The following is a 21,857-nucleotide window of genomic DNA, read 5'->3' as shown; positions in this document are numbered from 1 at the left end:
GTGAGTGAGTGAGTGACGCACAGACATACCGGTCAAACACACAAGCCCTCCTCATATCTCTGCGAGACTGCGTCACTCACCAGCAGCCGCGGACACTGCTATTTATATACCCACTGCTGCCTTCTTATTGGACGACATGCTCAAAACACGCCCCCAGCGGTAGGCGGGAAAGAGAGTGCTGCTGCTGCTGCTGCTGCTACAGCACTGTGTGCTTGGAGAGGACGGGGTTGGACGGCTTGGCCCTTGTCAGCGGCGAGCACAACCATTAGTGGGCTTCAGGGGTGGGTTCTCTTCCCCTGGCACTCACAGCGTTAATTAAGTATGCAGAGCACGCCTTTAGAGCAATGACGTATTCTCGTACCCGATGCACCGCCGCGCGCTGCGTTGTTTACGCCAGGAGTGTTTTGTTCGTGTTAACACTTTGAAATAAAGTTGCGTGAATAAAAAACTTTTCCTTTGTTGTTTTGACGCCTCTTCTACCCGTCTTACAATGGGCGGGGAGGAGTACCCCTGTGGTTTCGAATGCTTTCTAGGTGCATTGTGGGATAGGAATTAGACTCAAGCCGCCGAAAGAAGGCGTAGCCGCTTGGGCTGCTGCGCTCATACTGACTTTAGCCCCGCCTATAACCCCGCCCACGCTAGCTGAGTCTCGCGCCCGTGCGCGCGCAGACACTCCCCCCCCGTCTACCTCCCCGTCTCCTTCACCCCGCCCTCTCCCTCCTCCAAACTCCAAGATGGCGGCAGCGGCGGCTGATGCGGAGGCTTTGGCTCCCCCGGCGGACAGCCCGACGGTGGCGGCCCCTCCGTCCGGAGCCGGAGCATTGCCGGATTTCGCTGTGGTGTGCTCGTTCTTGGAGCGTTATGGCGCCTTGCTGGACCTGCCCGAACTCACCTTCCCGGAGCTGGAGGAGGCGCTGGAGGAGACCGGGGGAGGTGAGGGGGGGCGGGTATTGGGGTTGTTGATGGGATGATGGAGCAGGGGGCTGAAGGAGTACTGGGGGATCGCGGGGTCCGAGCTGCCCCGGGGGTGAGGCGCAGGCCTGCATCTCCTAGTCACAGCCTGGAATTGGAGTCTACGCCATCACGATCCTGGTGGTACCCCCACGTCACCCCTCCCCCCAGCTCAGGCAGGGATACTGCGGGGTGCCCTATCTGCGCCTCTGCATTAACCCTTTGCACCCTGCATCGATGCTTTGGCGCCTAAGATAACCCATCCCCATTCATCATCATCAGCAGCCGTGCGTCTCAGGCACTGCTGGGGGTGGGTTACCGCCATGTGCTGCCAGTAGCAGGCAGAGGGGTAGTTTGCCCTGGGCTGTGGGTGGGCACTGGGGTCAGTGGATGTGTTGTGCCCCTGCTGCCGGTCAGTGTAGTGCGCATGCTCCGAGCCTGTCTCCTGCCCTCACAGGAGGGGGGGGGGTCATGACAACAAACAAACGGGGCCCCTCATACTGAGGCTCCCAGGGGCCACTCATACTGAGGCTCCCAGGGGCCACTCATACTGAGGCTGGTGCTGTGTCTGGGAGGCAAACGGGACCCAGTCGTCCGCTCTTCCTCAGGGGACCGCTGATGCCCCGGGGCAGGGATGCTGCGGCTATTGGGAATGGATGAATTTTGCAGAATTTTGGCTGTTTTTGGTTCGAATCGCTATTTTTATTGGATTTGTGAAAACTGAATTGATTTCTTAACCCTTTCATTGCTGGAGGACTTGCTACCGCACTTCCAGCCCCTTGTATTGTTTGAATCCAGGATTGGTCTGGAAAGCCTTGATCACTGGAGCTTGCAATCTATGGGGGGGGGGTTGTTGTGCCTGGACGGGACCGTATTGTAGCGGGACCCCGCGAGACCCCATTCTTTTGTGTGTTTGTTGCTGAGGATCTTTAATTGTCGTGCGGATGCTTTAATATTTACACGTATTGTGATCAGTGCCCCCCCCCCCGCTAGAGAAGAGTACTTTCCATGAACTTCTAGTTCTTTTAGCGCCAACATATGACGCAGCGCTGTACAATTTTTAATATGGGGTCATCACCAAGTACGTAACAAACATTAAACCTGCAGGTGCAGCAGGGGTTTACAACTCTGCCCGTGAGCTTGCAATCTATCCATATGGCACTTTTACCCAACCTTCTTAAGTATGGTGGGCTTATGAGGACCCCGCGCATGAGCTTATATTCAGAACGCAATCAATCGGGGCGTTCGGCTTCGCAGAGCGCGACGATAAATTCAGCGGGCTTTCTTATAATAACTGAATTGAGATATTTGATGATTTTGAGACTGTCAATCCCTTTTAAATCCATTTTTACTTATCCATTCTTCGGGGTGGTTTTATTCTCATCTAAAGCTTTGTTAAATCCCCCTTTTTGTATATATTTGTACTACTCCCACTGGAAGTCCCTTCCAGGTATCCACTACCTTTTTTTTTTTTTTTTGTCGGTGTCCTGCTTGCGGAAAGTTTTGCTGCCGTGTGAGAGAATAACTTAAAGGCTGTTTGAACTCCCGTGTTAGACGCTTGCAGCCGGTCCGTGGTATCCCTGGCTGGATAAAGCCTCGCTGTCGGTTTTTGTGTCGCTTTTGTGTAAATTGTTCGCTCTTCGTGTTACAAAGTTACCCGGCCGCTGTTACCGGATTGTAGCCATTTTTCCCAAGCTGACATTTAACAGAAAATGATTAATCTGTCTGTCCACCCTATGGACAGGTGCGTCATAGAACCTGCTGGCAGATCGGCCCCATCCGGCCCCCGTCTAGTCGCCCGTTTCTCCTGCTGTAAAGAATCAAACCTTAATCAGTCGTTGGTCTCGTCTTAGATTCAGGAGCCGTATGTCTACCCCATGCATGTTTAATACCCTCACTGTATTACCCTCTACCACTTCTGCTGGGAGGATGATCCACTTATCTACCACCCTCTCAGTAAAGTAAAACGTACTTCCGTTTCGTTAAATGCTTTAAAGCGTTCTGGCTTGTTACCAAATAAATGCGTTACTTGGCACACAAGCGCCGAAGGGGTTAAATGGCATTTAAATACTTTGTATCCAAACAATGATTTTGTTACAGTGAAACGTTGTGTTTTGTGGCGGTTTGTAGGATGTTTTCTCGGGGGGGGGGCTTTAACTTTCAAATTATTTATTTATTATTTTTATCTGTTCTTCAGAGCGCCCCCCGAAACTAGAACTGACAGACTGGGTCCCCCCAATAAATGAGGTACACAGGGCTCGGCACGCAGGCTTACAATCTATTAGCACGTGGTTAGAAAATATACAGCTTTCCCGAAATTTCAACGGGGCGAGATGTTTGAGATCGCATTGCTGGTTTTTGAGACATTTTGGGAACACGTTTTTATTGCCCCCCCCGCGTCCTTTTATTTTGGGGGCGGGGTAAAAATACAACACCTGATGTATATGTGCGTATAACGTATGAAAATGCTAATTCTTCATATGACATCATAATCCGGGGCTCTGGTTTACAGCATCAGGTATAAGGGAGTCTGGGCCCAAAAGGATGTTTTACCCCCCACTTCCTCCGCAAGTTTAAGGATTTCAGAGGCGAAGTCGCACCATTTGTTTTTTAAATTTCAAATATCACATTAAAAAAGTTTTCAAGAATGTTTTCAGGCAGCTGCATATCAGCCATTTGCGCTGTTATCTGACCCCCGATCTACTAAACACCCCGACTCCTTATCATACTGCCTGCGGGGAACAATAGAACGGCTCAGTCTTAATCACCCAGCCAGACTCCCTGACTAATGAAAGTCTATGGACGGACTTCATTAGCATCGCCATAAAGCCTCAGCTCAGTGTGGTGTTTGAGCTGGGAAAGTCCCCCAAAATATCACATGACTGACAGCAACGGCGGCTCCAGGGCTGCAGATAAAGGGAGTTTATTGGGGCAAAATGACATAAAAGGAGGTTTTAGTCACTGATCTATATTACTGTATACAGCCCGGGGTGGGGGGGGGGGTGGATATTACTGTATACAGCCCCAGAGGGAGGAGTATATTTTTCTATACAGCGATACGGGGCTTGGGGGGTTTAAAATGTTAATACCCCGTTTCCCTACCTTCCTTAGACGGCATTTATTTTCTATAACAGGGAAATTTAAAATGTGTTCTGAGTGCTTGGAGGAGAAGAGTTGTGGGAAAAAAACATTTAAATACATAAAGGGATTTACTTTACTGAGAGGGTGGTAGATAAGTGGAGCAGCCTCTCAGCAGAGGTGGTAGAGGGTAATACAGTGAGGGTATTAAACATGCATGGGATAGACATACGGCTCCTGAATCTACGACGAGACCAACGACTGATTAAGGTTTGAGTCTTTACAGCAGGAGAAACGGCGACTAGACGGGGGCCGGATGGGGCCGATTTGCAAGCAAAATAATGTTTTTCTGGGCGTGGAGGCTTGTGTTGTATCCGTGTAATCAGGGGGTCGACCAATTTTTCTCTTCTAACCGTGTAAATATTTCCTTTAATATATAATATGTATAATATAATAATATATATATTTAAAGTTTGGTTCTTATCCGCCCTCCCCCTCCTGTCTGTGTTGCTGCTTCACCATCACGTCTCCTTAATACAGAAAACAATCGACCAAAAACATACGCAGCGCTGATTTATAAATCCACCGTCAAAAAATATGAAACAATGAATTTAATACAAACCGATTATTCCAAAGCGGGAGAAAGAAAAATTCAAACAGGCTCCAAAAATATAAAACCCAAAATATGGAAATGTACGGAGCAGCCAGGCCTAAAAAAAGAGATGAAATCCTAAAAGAGAGAATATAATAAAAACATAAAGGGACCAGCAACATAAACATACAACAAAGTATAACAAGAATATAAAGTGTATAGCCAACAAAATCACAATAATATAAAATGCTTAATCCAGTCCCGATAACGGTATTTTTACGTATTACCGAACTTTATAATGGCAGCCCTGCAGAGCCCGGGGCACCAGCAAGTGCTTTCTTGTTGCCAGGGTTTGTGAAGCCCTGGGTTAACCCTTTCTATAACATCTATGGAGTAAATCATATGGCATATACCTATAAGTATCGCCTATATATAAATAGGCGTAAGAAGTGCGGGTATGCGGTAAATGGTAGGAGATATCGCTCTGTCCACAGCCTCCTGAGACGTCTGAGCTCCCCTGCAGGCTGATCACGGGTATCGCGATCAGGAATGCAGGGCAATGGAGCCCTGCTTACCGATCACTGTGAGCCCTGCTTACCGATCACTGTGAGCCCTGCTTACCGATCACTGTGAGCCCTGCTTACCGATCACTGTGAGCCCTGCTTACCGATCACTGTGAGCCCTGCTTACCGATCACTGTGAGCCCTGCTTACCGATCACTGTGAGCCCTGCTTACCCATCACTGTGAGCCCTGCTTACCCATCACTGTGAGCCCTGCTTACCCATCACTGTGAGCCCTGCTTACCCATCACTGTGAGCCCTGCTTACCCATCACTGTGAGCCCTGCTTACCCATCACTGTGAGCCCTGCTTACCCATCACTGTGAGCCCTGCTTACCCATCACTGTGAGCCCTGCTTACCCATCACTGTGAGCCCTGCTTACCGATCACTGTGAGCCCTGCTTACCGATCACTGTGATCCGCAAAATATAAACTGTTTAACATCGTTAGAGAATAAAAATGTAATAACATTGTAAAATACTCCAGTAATGTCACTATGACATCATAAAAGAAACTGTAAAAATAAAATGTAAAAAAATACATTAAAAACACATTCTTGCCCTCAAAGTACAAAAATAAGAAAAAAAAAAAAGAATTGGGGGCTCTTAGAAGAAAGCAGAGCGCTACTGGGTGTTTTTAAACTCAGGACAAATTATTTTAATCTATTTTGAAAGGTTTGGAAAAGGTTTTTTTTCTCCCCCCCCCCACCGTTTTATAGTAGATAAGATATGATCAAAATAACGGTATCTAAAGAAAGGCCCGCCCCCCCCCTTTTAATTTGTGTTTGTGCGTTACATGAGAAGGACACGGAACACAAAAGCCACGCCATGCGACGGCCCGGTGCCCGGGGTTTGTCGAGCCCTTCTTGTTATAATGGAAGGGATGCCGGGACTGGCTTTTCCCCGCCGCCTCATGACCCCCACCTGTTCACAAACGCCACGTGCGCTGCCGCCCCTGCGCTACTTCACTTATCATTCATCTTATAAGAGGGCGATGTTTTCTTCCATCTCCACGAGCGCATGCGCAGCAGTCTCCCGGCCGTCTTCATTCCGCGGCGCCAGAAAAGATTCCGTCGTATGAGTAAAAAAAATAATTACTCTGTAACATGAGGGAGGTTAAGCCGACGGTGGCTGCCGGAGAGATAGCGAGGCCTCTGTGACTAAACCTAAAGTGCGGAGCGGAAACCTCCCGGCAAATAAAAAAATATATCACCCGCTTATTTCATATTTTATCCTGGAGCGTAACTCCTCTCCCCCCGCGCTGTATACAGTAATATAACCCCAGCGCTGTATACAGTAATATAACCCCCAGCGCTGTATACAGTAATATAACCACCCAGCGCTGTATACAGTAATATAACCCCCCCAGCGCTGTATACAGTAATATAACCCCAGCACTGTATACAGTAATATAACCCGCAGCGCTGTATACAGTAATATAACCCCAGCGCTGTATACAGTAATATAACCCCCCAGCGCTGTATACAGTAATATAACCCCCAGCGCTGTATACAGTCATATAACCCCCAGCGCTGTATACAGTAATATAACCCCCAGCGCTGTATACAGTAATATAACCCCCCAGCGCTGTATACAGTAATATAACCTTCCCAGCGCTGTATACAGTAATATAACCCCCCAGCGCTGTATACAGTAATATAACCCCCAGCGCTGTATACAGTAATATACCCCCCAGCGCTGTATACAGTAATATACCCCCCAGCGCTGTATACAGTAATATACCCCCCAGCGCTGTATACAGTAATATACCCCCCAGCGCTGTATACAGTAATATAACCCCCCAGCGCTGTATACAGTAATATAACCCCCCAGCGCTGTATACAGTAATATAACCCCCCAGCGCTGCATACAGTAATATAACCCCCAGCGCTGTATACAGTAATATAACCCCCCAGCGCTGTATACAGTAATATAACCCCCCAGCGCTGTATACAGTAATATAACCCCCCAGCGCTGTATACAGTAATATAACCCCCCAGCGCTGTATACAGTAATATAACCCCCCGTGCTGTATACAGTCATATAACCCCCCGCGCTGTATACAGTCATATAACCCCCCCCCCGGCGCTGTATACAGTCATATAAACCCCCCTGGCTCTGTATACAGTAATATAACCCCAGCGCTGTATACAGTAATAGAACACCCCCCCTGGCGCTGTATACAGTAATATAACCCCCCCGTACCCGTGCCCCCCCGCTGAGAATAGTTTCCAGACATGTACTGCTGTATAGAGCGCAGGGCCACGCTTGCCCCGAATCCACGCGTTCCGCTCTGTTTTATTCTCGCGCCGGTCGCTTCTGTTTCCGAGCTCGTCCTGTTAACCCGAGTTACAGGTGAAGCGGAGAATGGCCGAGCGCTTCTTCATTAATCTAAGTGCGGGGACATCGGAGATAACGCGGGGTGGGGGGGAAACTGGAGATGGCCGGAGAGTTGGGTCTGGCCACGTGGACGCGTCCGTCTGCTGCGATCACGGGGACGGCTTTATCCCGCGCGTCTTCAAAAGAAAACCCAATCCAAGCACCTGTCCCCTCGCCTTTCCACGGGTGAAACGCGTCACGTGTTACCGGTGGCCCCCGCGAGGGCAATTCTGCTTACTGAGTTTATTTAAATCATGAAATGATTATTTTTCATTTATGTAGCACTCCTCCCAGTCGAGATAACTAATCAGAAAGTTTGGTTCATTAACGAGAAGGCGCTGTGGAATTATCATTAGATTATCGTGGATGCCGTATGGAACATATATCGCTATATCTGTAAATAACGTAATTCTCACGCTGTGTTTTTTCCTCTCTCTTTAGTCACAAAGCCTTTAATGGAGCTTCACCTGAAACTCATGAGAAAAATTGGGAAGTCGGTAACGGTTGACAGATGGGAAAAATACTTAATGAAGGTGCGGTACAAACCTCTCCATCTGCGCATGAAAAATGTCCTTATGTTACAACAACAAGCAGATCTTGTCTTTTAAAATAAGATGAAATGGATCAGAAATCCAGTGCAGGCGGGGTTAATGCTGTAAATGACTATTGTGGCTGGAAATGGCGTACAGAGGCCCTTTATCACTCCCATCACTCCTGTGTCCCAATGGCCCTTTATCACTCCCATCACTCCTGTGTTCCAATGGCCCTTTATCACTCCCATCACTCCTGTGTTCCAGTGGCCCTTTATCACTCCCATCACTCCTGTGTCCCAGTGGCCCTTTATCACTCCCATCACTCCTGGGTTCCAATGGCCCTTTATCACTCCCATCACTCCTGGGTTCCAATGGCCCTTTATCACTCCCATCACTCCTGGGTTCCAATGGCCCTTTATCACTCCCATCACTCCAGAGGCTCGGATCAGGGAAGGAGAAAATGCCGTAACCAGGAGGCTCTCTTTAAGTTAACAAAATAACATTTCCAGTTCCTGTCTATAGGCAGAAATGGGTTATGAAGCCGGCGGCACAGAATGACCGGCTGCTGCCGTGGAAAAAAAAAAAAGGCTTGGCAGCATGCAGACGCAGAGTCGTTTATCCGATCCCTGGTCACATGACCGACTTATGAAACAAAACATGGGGCTTTCCTGTCCAGCGGGATAACTCGGCAGTGGGTGCCGTAGGGGGACTAGTATTGAAAAAAGACAAGTAACCAGTTTTGGAAGATGTCACCAAAGAGTTAACAAAGCCTTATGACGATGTCCCGTCGGTAACGAAGCCCCCGGGCGGCCCTGTGTTTCCGGCAGCGTTATACCGGGGGCTCTCGCTAATCCGTCTCGGCTGGCTGGGGTTCTATAAATGATCGCCCGATGCCCGTCGGGTTACCGCTTTCCTTTCGGTTCCAGCTGCAGCGGGCGAGCGTCCGGTGAGCAGCGAGTGATCCTTTTGGTAAATATCATGTCTTCCAGATCTGCCAGGAGTATAACTGCACGTGGGCCTGGGAGATGGAGAAGAAAGGCTATCCGGAGATGAGCCTGGAGTGCAAAGTGGGCTTGCTGAAGGTAAGCGATTACCCCCCCCCCCCCCGCGCCATAAAATCACGGGAATGACCGCCAGCTTCCCTCGCGTGGCGGCCGCTCGTTGACCGTTGCCGCTTTTCCCTCGTTGCAGCACCTGTGCGAGTGCCAGTTCGACGACAATCTCAAGTTTAAAAACATCATCAACGAGGAAGACGGCGACGCCATGCGGCTCCAGCCCATCGGGCGCGATAAGGACGGCTTGATGTACTGGTTCCAACTGGATCAAGATCACAACATCCGCGTGTACATCGAGGAGCAGGACGACCAGGACGGGTCCACGTGGAAGTGCATCGTCAGGTAGCCCTCCCGCGAGTCTCCTCGAGACGTCAGCCGATTTAACATAGAACTTACCGGCAAACCCCCCCCGCGGCACGCGTTTAAAGGGCGTTTATCGCAATTTACCCACAAATATATAAAGAGCGAGGCTTACCTCTTTCCGCCTCTGCCGGGGGACGCCTCTGGTCTGTTAGCGTTGTTGATCATTCGGGATGGTCCTCCTTTCTGACTGGGATCTGCCCAGTTGCCGATGTCTGTTACTAGTCAGGGGTTAAACGACACGCGTAGGTCTGACCGATCCCTTTCCTGGTAATCCATCCTAATGACGTCTTTAATATGTTTTTTTTCTGACGCAGGAGTAGGAATGAATTGGCGGAAACTCTGGAGCTGCTAAAAGCTCAGATAGACCCCGCGTTATTAAAGAAATCCGACCCGCCGGAAAGTTCTTCTCGTGAGAGCCCCGATCCGGAAGACGACGAGATTAAAAAAGAAAACGAGGGTGCGTTGCTTTTTATATATATTTAATTTTTTTAATTTTATTCTTAAAGAGCCCATTCGGATGCCGGGGATATAAGGAATCGCGGCATGTGAGTGGGACGGAAGCCCCCCAGGTCTGTCGTCATTAAAAATATAATAATTTTAGAACTCCCAACTGAAATCCCATCTAACCCATATGCCAACCACATGACATCATCACCAACAATGATCCCAGCTACTTTCCTTATGTCGGTTATACGGTTAATGTATATATGTAAGAGTTTCTGCTTAAAAAGAGACATTTAGGTCTAAATGCATGCATTTTTTTGTTGCAACGACAGAGAAATCCATAGAGGATGGAGACGTAAAAGAGGAGAAGCCGGCTGATGGGGTTAAGCCAGAAACCGACAGCCCGGAGAACGGAACCACGACGTGTAAAACGGAGGCAGAGACTGTAAAGGCCCCGAGTCACATGAAGAGCGAGCCGTCCACGGATCCGTGCGAGGCGCCCGTCGCTGCCAAAGAAGACGACTCTTTCAAGGAGAACGTGAAGCCGATAAAACCGGAGGAGAGGTCAGAGCCGAAAGAATTAAAGGGGAACCCCGAGAAGATCCATCCGCCCCAAGAACCGGAGCGCTCCGAAATATCGGTGATCGTGAAAAGAGCCGAAGAGCCCGCGGAGAGGTCCGTGGAGGAGTCCGAAAAGCTGAAGAACGACCAGCAAGCTAAAATCCCCTTGAAGAAACGAGAGCTGAAGTTGACCGATGATTTCGACAGCCCCGTTAAAGCGTCGCTGCACAAGCCCGTCACCCCTACGAAGGAAGTGCTACAAAGGGACGACGGGAAGCAGGACGACGACACGGCGAAGACCTCCGCGGGGGCCGCGGCTGCCGCAGACGGGAAGCAGCTTGTGAACGGAGAGGTGAACAGCGAGAAGATGGCGCCCAAAGCCAAGCCGGACCCGGCCGAGAAAAACGGGAACAGCGCGAGAGAGTCCGTTGTGTCCGTGGCCAAGGACGAGAATGGTCTAACGAGCAAGAAGAGGAGCGAGCCGGTCATCAAAAGCCTAGGGGAGCCCAAGGAGAGCTCCAAAAATACAGGGCACGAGAAACTGGAGAGGGTAGCGGAACCTGGGGATGATCCGTCTTCTCCTTCAGCAGAAAAGGCCAACCAAAAACCAGCGACAGAAGAGCTCGGCAAGACTGAGTGCCATAAAACCGAGACGAAAGAGGGAGAAACGAGGAAAAATGAACTTGTTTTGGTCCCCAATAAAGCTGCGGAGGCTTCATTTAAAGAGGATTCCAAAAAAGACCTTAGCTGTTCAAAGTCCAGCCCGGAGCCGGCCACGCTGGAGAAACCGAGAACCCCGTCGCCAGGTGATGGCGGTAACTTGGCCCAACTCCCGGCCGCGGATGGGTCTGAGAAGAAGCCCGAGCAAACGGTTCAGGAAAAGCACGACCTTCCGAAGAAGATGGAAGATGGCGGCCGACCAGAGGAGAAAATGGATCCCGAACCCCAAAAACCTTCCGCTGCGAAACCTGATTCACCCGAGGAGGATGTGACGGAATCCTCAACCACAAAGACCGGTGCCGCCGAGACGTTATTAAAAGAAACCTCCGCGGGGGCCGAGAAGAAAGCGAAAAGTTCGAGGGCGGCACCGAGAGACACGGTGGCTCCAGTAGAGAGCGAGACCAGCGCATCACCTGAAGATAAGGAGGTCAACGAGACTCCAAAGGCAGAGGTGGAAAAGCCTTTGAAGACGGAGAACCAAGTGTCGTCCTCGAGAAACAGACAAAAGTATAAAACGGTCCTGGAAGAAGAGACCAGCGGGACGGAAGGGAAGGAGATGACCTCCGAGCGGCAGAAAGATGGCATCAAGTTGACCATCAGGATCTCCAACAAGAGAAAGAAGAATGAGCCGACGCAGCCTGCGCCAGACGAGGCGGACGACGCCGAGGAGAGCATCGGTCGGTCTTTGAGACGCTCTCCGAGAATATCGCGCCCCTCGGCCAAGATGGCGGAAACTAAGGAGCGGAAGCCGGAAAAGAGACAAAGCGACGACGAGGAAAAGGCTGCCCCCCCGAGGGCAGAAAAAGACGAAGAAAGGAAGTCTGAGAAAGACTCGTGTCAGAAAACCAAGCGGGTGCAGGTAGGATTATACGAGGTGGTGGCAGGGAGCGACATCCGACTCTCTGCATTACTGTACACGGCGCTGGATTTTATGCTCAGGCGGATCGGTTCCAGCGTAAAGCAGAGCACTAATGTTTGGTAGCCGATTAGACCCATCCGGCCCCCGTCTAGTTGCCCATTTTGTCCCACTTGACGGTCGTCGTTCTCGTCGTAGATTCAGGAGCCGTATGTCTATCCCATGCATGTTTAAATCCCCTCACTGTATTACCCTCTACCACTTCTGCTGGGAGGCTGTTCCATTGTTCTATCGCCCTCTAATGTAGGTTATCATTGACGACAAAAACACTACACCTGAGACAGTAATGTTGCTTGGAATTGGCAAAAACCTGGAGGCTGATGCTTTATGGCGATGCTAATGAAGTCCGTTCCTCCATAGACTTTTTTTACTCAGGGAGTCTGGCTGGGTGATTAAGACCGAGCCGTTCTGTTGTTTCCCACAGGCAGTATGATAATAATGAGATCTCCAATCTGACCCAAATAAATGAGTCTCTCCATCCCTATTGATCATCGGCTGTAGAATTGGGTTTGAATAGACCGTATGTAGCTATAGTTGGCCATAAATAGTCGCCGGTGGGAGACGCTCATCGTCCGTCACACTGAGATAATTCAGACGTTAAATGGTGACATTAAAGAGTTTTTATCACGATTGTTGTGGGGCGTAGGGGATCGGGGTCACCGCGCGGCTTCGCCGTCTCTCCACGTGTTTACTTTGCCATTCCTTTGTAGAAGCCCAGGCAGAGAAGGCGAGCTCGCTGGACTAACTTTCGATCACGTCGCAGGCGCAAAGAGTCCAGCGAGGAGGAGAGCGAGGAGAGCGGCAGCGAGGAGGACTCGGAGCACGGGTCCGAGGAAGAGGAGAACGAGGCGGCGGCTCCGGGGGAGGACGACGAGCCGTGCAAAAAGTGCAGCCTTCCCAACCACCCGGAACTGGTGAGTGCGCCGCGTAGTGAAGGAGCTCACAAAGGTCAGATGTATCGGTGCTCAGAGAAATGCTGGTGATTTACGGGCGATATCCAGGCGTACGGGGTAATAAACGTGGGGGGGCTCTGCGGATATTCTGCCTGCCTTTATATATAATAACGGTTACGCGTCTCTTTGTTCCAGATCCTGCTCTGCGACTCGTGTGACAGCGGCTATCACACGGCGTGCCTGCGGCCCCCACTCATGCTCATCCCGGACGGGGAATGGTTCTGCCCCCCGTGCCAACATGTACGAATGGGGTTATCTTTATTACCTTCTGGGTATTGTGCCCCCCCCCGGCTTTCCTTATAAACATGCAGATAATTGAAATGCTCTGAACCCAGAACCCGTTGGCAGATCGGCCCCCGGCGGCCCCCGTCTAGTCGCCCGTTTCTCCTGCTGTAACGACTCAAACCTTAAATCAGTCGTTGGTCTCGTCTTAGATTCAGGAGCCGTATGTCTATCCCGCGCATGTTTAATACCCTCACTGTATTACCCTCTACCACCTCTGCTGGGAGGCTGTTCTATTTATCCACCACCTTCTCAGTAAAGTAAAACCTCCTTCCATTACATTTAAATCTGACGCTCTAGTTGTATTATGACCTCGAGTGCTGACACTTCTTCTCCTTCCGAACCCAATAATATTCCTGTGCCTTGAGAGCAGAAGAGGCTTTTGATCGATTTATTAGGATCCCTTATTGAAGGAGTAGAACGTAAACGTTCCTTCGTGATAACGTCACGCGGACTCTGTTAGGATTCATTCTCTGAGCCGAACCTAAATCTTTTCTACCTGAACAGAAGTTACTGTGCGAGAAGCTGGAGGAGCAGCTGCTGGACCTGGACGTGGTCCTGAAGAAGAAGGAGCGGGCGGAGCGGAGGTTCGTCTACATCGGGTGCGCGATACAGAGGGGGCTTCCAAATCATCTCCCCTGCAACCTGCTCGATGGCAGTCGTACTGCTTACCGCAACGATAAATATAACCCCCCCCGTCTCCAGTAATATAACCCCCAGCGCTGTATGCAGTAATATAACCCCCAGCGCTGTATGCAGTAATATAACCCCCAGCGCTGTATGCAGTAATATAACCCCCAGCGCTGTATACAGTAATATAACCCCCAACGCTGTATACAGTAATATAACCCCCAGCGCTGTATGCAGTAATATAACCCCCAGCGCTGTATGCAGTAATATAACCCCCAGCGCTGTATGCAGTAGTATAACCCCCAGTGCTGTATACAATAATATAACCCCCCAGCGCTGTATACAGTAATATAACCCCCCAGCGCTGTATACAGTAATATAACCCCCCAGCGCTGTATACAGTAATATAACCCCCCAGCGCTGTATACAGTAATATAACCCGCAGCGCTGTATACAGTAATATAACCCCCAGCGCTGTATGCAGTAATATAACCCCCAGCGCTGTATGCAGTAATATAACCCCAGCGCTGTATGCAGTAATATAACCCCAGCGCTGTATGCAGTAATATAACCCCCAGCGCTGTATACAGTAATATAACCCCCAGCGCTGTATGCAGTAATATAACCCCCAGCGCTGTATGCAGTAATATAACCCCAGCGCTGTATGCAGTAATATAACCCCCAGCGCTGTATACAGTAATATAACCCCCAGCGCTGTATACAGTAATATAACCCCCCAGCGCTGTATGCAGTAATATAACCCCCCAGCGCTGTATACAGTAATATAACCCCCCAGCGCTGTATACAGTAATATAACCCCCCAGCGCTGTATACAGTAATATAACCCCCCAGCGCTGTATACAGTAATATAACCCCCCAGCGCTGTATACAGTAATATAACCCCCCAGCGCTGTATACAGTAATATAACCCCCCAGCGCTGTATACAGTAATATAACCCCCCAGCGCTGTATGCAGTAATATAACCCCCAGCGCTGTATGCAGTAATATAACCCCCAGCGCTGTATGCAGTAATATAACCCCCAGCGCTGTATGCAGTAATATAACCCCAGCGCTGTATGCAGTAATATAACCCCCAGCGCTGTATGCAGTAATATAACCCCCAGCGCTGTATGCAGTAATATAACCCCCAGCGCTGTATGCAGTAATATAACCCCCAGCGCTGTATGCAGTAATATAACCCCCAGCGCTGTATGCAGTAATATAACCCCCCAGCGCTGTATACAGTAATATAACCCCCACCGCTGTATACAGTAATAACCCCCAATGCTGTATACAGTAATATAACCCCCCAACGCTGTATACAGTAATATAACCCCCCAGCGCTGTATACAGTAATATAACCCCCCAGCGCTGTATACAGTAATATAACCCCCCAGCGCTGTATACAGTAATATACCCCCCAGCGCTGTATACAGTAATATAACCCCCCACCGCTGTATACAGTAATATAACCCCCCACCGCTGTATACAGTAATATAATCCCCCAGCGCTGTATACAGTAATATAACCCCCCAGCGCTGTATACAGTAATATAACCCCCCAGCGCTGTATACAGTAATATAACCCCCAGCGCTGTATACAGTAATATAACCCCCCAGCGCTGTATACAGTAATATAACCCCCCAGCGCTGTATACAGTAATATAACCCCCCAGCGCTGTATACAGTAATATAACCCCCCAGCGCTGTATACAGTAATATAACCCCCCTGCTTGTCAGTCATGTAATATTTTGGGTGACTTTTCCGGCTCAAACACCGCACTGAGCTGACGCTTTATGGCAATGCTAATGAAGTCCATTTCTCCATAGACTTTCATTAGTCAGAGAGTCCGGCTTGGTGATTAAGACTGAGTCATTCTGTTGTTCCCCACAGGCAGTATGATAAGGAGTTCGGGGGGTTTAGTAGATTGGGGTTTGGATAACAGAGCGAGAATCATACAAATGGCTGATACGCAGCCGCCTGAAACATTATATTATGGGGCAAAAAACTACAACTGGGATAAAAAAGAAAACAGCGATATTTTTGAAAGCGTATTTTTAATCCGTCAGTAATAAAGCGGATCTGTGACCCGTACGCGCTTAAATCTGTAACTAAAGTCCCTAAGGAGAATTAGCAGCTTCGCATGTGGCAGAAAGCCAGGAAAAAGTTGGGCGTTGAACACCCTTCAAAACCCCCCCGGGGCAGTTTCTTTTTGTTTGTAAGCGGCAGTAAAGCAGACAGCTGAAGTTTCCCTGGTTGGGTCGTTAGAATCCTCCATGTATTTGTCTCTTGTAGGAAGGAGCGGCTGGTTTACGTCGGTATCAGCATCGAAAACATCATTCCCACGCAGGTACGTCTGACCCGCTGCCGCGTTTTGCGCTCAGACACTTTTGTGTTATTTTGGGATCGCGTAACGTTTGTTTTTTTATCGCAGGAAACAGAAGAGGTCCCAGAAATCCAAGAAAAAGAAGAAAAGAAGAAGAAAAAAACGAAGCTGCTCGAAAGGAGGTCAACGCGGACGAGAAAATGTATAAGTTACAGGTAAGTCCCGTCCGTCGCACTAACACCGGCACGCCCGCCAAGCCTTTTCAGCGTCTACGGCAACAGCCTATCGGTGGCTTCGTTTGCGTCCACTCATTTTGTCCTCTCGTTTTTAGGTTTGATGAATTCGACGAAGCGATCGATGAAGCGATCGAGGAGGACATCAGGGACGCGGAGGGAGGGGGTGGTAGGTAGATCACATTCCTGTCCTCTCGGGATCGGGATCTCCTCGTATTCCGGCAGCGTTCCGGATTCTCACCGGGCTATAAATGATACAATAAACCATCCATACTCCAGAGCTTCTTCATCCAACGAGAAACCCGAGAGCCTCTTGGATTCGAGAAGTGGCAACCCCCCCCCCCCAAAAAAAAATAATTAAAAAAGCTTAATTGGATTTTATTTTTTTTGCCTTTTTTGGGGGACCAAAAGCTGGAAGGGTTGAACTTGATGGACTTGGGTCTTTTTTTAACCTGAAATACTACGTTACAATAGAGTGATGTATCCTGGCGGGGGGGTGGGGGGTGTTAGTCCCCCTGCTGCAATATGGGGGGGTGCAGGACACACTTCTTAGCTGATCAGGCCCCATGCGGCTCAGTAGACCGGTTGGAGGGAAGATCTCTGACGTTCATTGAGTTCTGTAACAAAATCTGTTTTTAAATCTTCTGGGAATTATGATTTTTTTTCTATTTAATGCACAAAGTGGTGCGTTTGGAGGTTAAAAAAAAATACATAAGAAAAAAAAATGCTTGATCTATACGTATGCTAGCACAGTTTTTTTTGGTCAGTTTAAGTATAATCTCTAATTCTCGGTGTTGACTCGGCAGTTGGCCGGGGGAAAGACATGTCCAACATCACCCGGGGAAAGGACATATCAACCATCATAGAAGGAGAGAAGACTGAAGGGAAACGGCCGCAAAGAGCTACCAGTCGCCGCAAAAAACGCCGGCGCCTCAACGACCTGGACAGCGACAGCAACATGGACGAGGAGGAGAGCGAAGACGAGTTCCGGATCAGTGAAGGGTCTGTGTTTCCATTTCAGTTTTTGCCCCGTCGTGTGTAACGTTCCTGCGCGTCGCAATTGCCCCGGGTGTCTGATGCTGGCGCTCCGTTCTGTGACCGGTGCTTTTATATGTTGTCTGTCCGGCGATGTCCGTCTTATCCGTCTGCGTACCGTCCTCCTTATATTATCTGTTGGGTTCTTCCAGATCTGAGGAAGAGTTTGTCGTCTCCGATGAGAACCCCCCCGATAGCGACGACGATCAGCAGTCTAATGACAGCGACTTTGGGGCGCGCAAGCCCAGGCGCCACTACAGGAGACCGATGAGGAAAAGCAAGCGGGTGGCGCGGCGGTCCAAGAGGAGGCGGTATTCTGATGATGATGACGACGACGATGATGACGACGAGTCCGATGAGGACGTCCAGGAGTCCGGTGAGTACAATAATGCCATTTTTTGTGACATTAAAAAAACAAACACCTTTTTCTTATTCTTCACGCCCGCTCTGTCTTCTCGGGGGGGTTTGCAGAAACAGAAGAAAGTAGTGATTACAGTGATGACTGTCTGGACACCAGGAGGAGGAGGTCACGGAGGAACCAGAAGCGGCAGGTCAACTACAGAGAGGACTCGGAGAGCGACGGCTCCCAGAAAAAAGCGCGACTCGGCCGGGGCAAGGAGATGCGACGGGTGCTGAAACGCAGGTTCTCCAGCTCGGAAAGCGACGGTAAGAAATTGGCCGCGTTACCCATGATCCTCCTCGGCTCGGCGTCCCTGGGTTAGTCACGTGATGTGCATGAAGCCGTGACTTTTATGATAACGTCACGAACGTAGACAAAAAAATCCAACCGCAAAACTTGGTGAGAATTTTGTAAGTTTCATATAAAGAGGGGACTGAAGAAACCTCATTAGCATCGCCATAAGGGGGTTATATTACTGTATACAGCGCTGGGGGTTATTACTGTATACAGCACTGGGGGTTATTACTGTATACAGCGCTGGGGGTTATATTACTGTATACAGCGCTGGGGGGTTATATTACTGTATACAGCGCGGGGGGGTTATATTACTGTATACAGTGCTGGGGGGTTATATTACTGTATACAGCGCTGGGGGGTATATTACTGTATACAGAGCTGGGGGGTTATATTACTGTATACAGCGCTGGGGGTTATTACTGTATACAGCGCTGGGGGTTATATTACTGTATACAGCGCGGGGGGGGTTATATTACTGTATACAGCGCTGGGGGGGTTATATTACTGTATACAGCGCTGGGGGTTATATTACTGTATACAGCGCTGGGGGTTATATTACTGAATACAGCGCTGGGGGGTTATATTACTGTATACAGCGCTGGGGGTTATATTACTGTATACAGCGCTGGGGGGTTATATTACTGTATACAGCGCTGGGGGGTTATATTACTGTATACAGCGCTGGGGGGTTATATTACTGTATACAGCGCTGGGGGTTATATTACTGTATACAGCGCTGGGGGTTATATTACTGTATACAGCACTGGGAAGGTTATATTACTGTATACAGCGCTGGGGGGCTATATTACTGTATACAGCGCTGGGGGGCTATATTACTGTATACAGCGCTGGGGGTTATATTACTGTATACAGCGCTGGGGGTTATATTACTGTATACAGCACTGGGAAGGTTATATTACTGTATACAGCGCTGGGGGGCTATATTACTGTATACAGCGCTGGGGGGCTATATTACTGTATACAGCGCTGGGGGGCTATATTACTGTATACAGCGCTGGGGGGCTATATTACTGTATACAGCGCTGGGGGTTATATTGCTGTATACAGCGCTGGGGGTTATATTGCTGTATACAGCGCTGGGGGTTATATTGCTGTATACAGCGCTGGGGGTTATTACTGTATACAGCGCTGGGGGGTTATATTGCTGTATACAGCGCTGGGGGGTTATATTGCTGTATACAGCGCTGGGGGTTATATTGCTGTATACAGCGCTGGGGGTTATATTGCTGTATACAGCGCTGGGGGTTATATTGCTGTATACAGCGCTGGGGGTTATATTGCTGTATACAGCGCTGGGGGTTATATTGCTGTATACAGCGCTGGGGGGGTTATATTGCTGTATACAGCGCTGGGGGTTATATTGCTGTATACAGCGCTGGGGGTTATATTGCTGTATACAGCGCTGGGGGTTATATTGCTGTATACAGCGCTGGGGGTTATTACTGTATACAGCGCTGGGGGTTATATTACTGTATACAGCGCTGGGGGGTTATATTACTGTATACAGCGCTGGGGGTTATATTACTGTATACAGCGCTGGGGGGGTTATATTGCTGTATACAGCGCTGGGGGTTATATTGCTGTATACAGCGCTGGGGGGTTATATTGCTGTATACAGCGCTGGGGGTTATTACTGTATACAGCGCTGGGGGTTATTACTGTATACAGCGCTGGGGGGTTATATTGCTGTATACAGCGCTGGGGGTTATATTGCTGTATACAGCGCTGGGGGGGTTATATTGCTGTATACAGCGCTGGGGGTTATACTTTTAAGGGAAATTGGAGAACCCTGGTGTAGACGGTGATATTTATCCCATTCCTCACTGCATAGGCCAGCGGTTGCCCCCGGTAACACCACGTTTCCTCCTGTTTCAGTAACAGTTCTAGCTATGCAAAGTGATACAATCGGAAACATTCTGTTGGTTGCTATGGCGATTGCACCACATTTTACACTTTGAAACATGACACTGGAAGTGCACGGACCGGGAAGGTAGCGGGTACTTGTAGATCGTATTGGTATGCGACAATGAAATGGTGATAATGATAATAAATTCCATAATTACTCATCTCTGATGTAATCCTGAAACGTTGCTGTCTTTCAGAGAGCGATTTCTCCAAAGCCTCCGACGCAGAGAAGCCGCAAGCGGGGCGCAAGCACCTGCCGCGGAAACGCATCCGCAGCTCGGATGACGATCTCTCAGAGGAGGAGGAAGAGGAGAAGCCTGCGAGGAAGAGACTGAATCGGATAGAAACGGACGATGAGGACGAGGAAGGGGACGGCAAGCCTTCCCCAACTGCCCCATCTGCCCCGCCGCCCCCTGCGGAGAAACCATCGACGACGAGCACCCTGCCGGAAAGCACTAAGAAGCCCTGCTATCGGCTGGAGAGCGACGACGACGAGTTTGAGAACGTGGGGAAGGACGGAAGCCCGTTGGACTATAGCCTGGTGGATTTACCCTCCGCTAACGGACAGAGCCCGGGAAAAACCATGGAGAACTTGATTGGCAAACCGAGCGAAAAGAGTCAGAACTCTAAGGACGCTTCGGCCAACGTCAGCCAGCCTTCCAACGGCACCGGCGGCGGCCCGGAAGCGGCGGTGCCGGAGGAGGACGAGGACGAGCTGCTGAGGGTAACGGACCTTGTGGACTACGTCTGTAACAGCGAACAGTTATAAGACTCGGCGGCTTCCGTTTTTGCGCTAATTTATTCCAGAGCAGCTCATGCCGGTGGGCCGGTTCCAAAATGCAGTTTTATTCCACCTCCAGAACTTTCCTCCACTACAGTTTTACCTTTTTTTATAGAGACCGACGGTCCCGACGTCTTTCTGTGAAGTGACCAGTTTTTTGAACATTCGGCAAAAATTCTGTAAAAACAAACCAAAAAAAAAAAAAAAATCCTTTTTTTTATTATTATTTTTCGTTTTCTCGCGTCGCGTCTTGTGGTCACACGTAATTTCACAAACTGAAACCATCCGGCAAAAAAAATAATAATTGTGGTCCCGCATAAATTTTGTGAATAGCCTCGGGACGCCGTGCATTCCAAACGTCCTGACAATAAACGATTATTTTTCTTCGTGGACAGGGAGCGTAATATTCCAAATGACGAAAGTAGGGGATTAAAAGGGGGGGGGTCAGGGGGGGGGGATAAGCACTTGATGCTTTTAGCTTTTTCATATGAAATATATATTCTATTTAAATACTTCAGTACTTAGGTTACTACAGGCAGTTACGAATAAAAAATACCAACGACTTCATTGTTGCTTCGTGAGTCTTAGTTATAAAACGGGTCGCTTTCATTTAGTTTAGTGATTTAAAAAAAAAAAAAATGTAATAGAGCCGACGGTGACAGCTAGATTTATATTAACCGCTTCTGTGTCGTTTCCCAACGTCATTTCTAAAAATAAAAAAACACCTTGGGACTGTTGCCCCCTCTCAGTACCGCAGGAGGGGTAAAAACAGCTCCGAGCCCTATTTTTATTATTATTAAAGGCATTCACCATGGCAACGGGATGCAATATCCTCCCCGATT

General features: G+C 49.2%; 1 protein-coding gene across 1 annotated transcript; it reads left to right on the top strand.

Moving 5' to 3' along the window:
- The first annotated feature begins 821 nt into the window (after positions 1-821).
- On the top strand, positions 822-21,003 carry LOC149279837 (remodeling and spacing factor 1-like). The gene is made up of 16 exons (XM_089500834.1): positions 822-947; positions 8,009-8,092; positions 9,082-9,174; positions 9,284-9,489; positions 9,825-9,967; positions 10,287-12,094; positions 12,862-13,065; positions 13,240-13,344; positions 13,894-13,973; positions 16,313-16,371; positions 16,459-16,558; positions 16,675-16,745; positions 17,383-17,578; positions 17,764-17,987; positions 18,089-18,277; positions 20,432-21,003. Exons 2-16 carry the CDS (start codon positions 8,015-8,017, stop codon positions 21,001-21,003), a joined length of 4,128 nt encoding a protein of 1,375 aa, XP_089356960.1. The 5' UTR covers positions 822-947; positions 8,009-8,014.
- Positions 21,004-21,857: the final 854 nt, after the last annotated feature.

Source organism: Sceloporus occidentalis, unplaced genomic scaffold (assembly GCF_023333645.1).
Source record: "Sceloporus occidentalis isolate IW3139 unplaced genomic scaffold, rSceOcc1.0.p SCAF_160, whole genome shotgun sequence".
In the NCBI taxonomy this organism is placed as follows: Eukaryota; Metazoa; Chordata; class Lepidosauria; order Squamata; family Phrynosomatidae; genus Sceloporus; species Sceloporus occidentalis.
The sequence above is the reverse complement of the archived record's forward strand: the minus strand, read 5'-3'. Positions and strand labels throughout refer to the sequence as shown.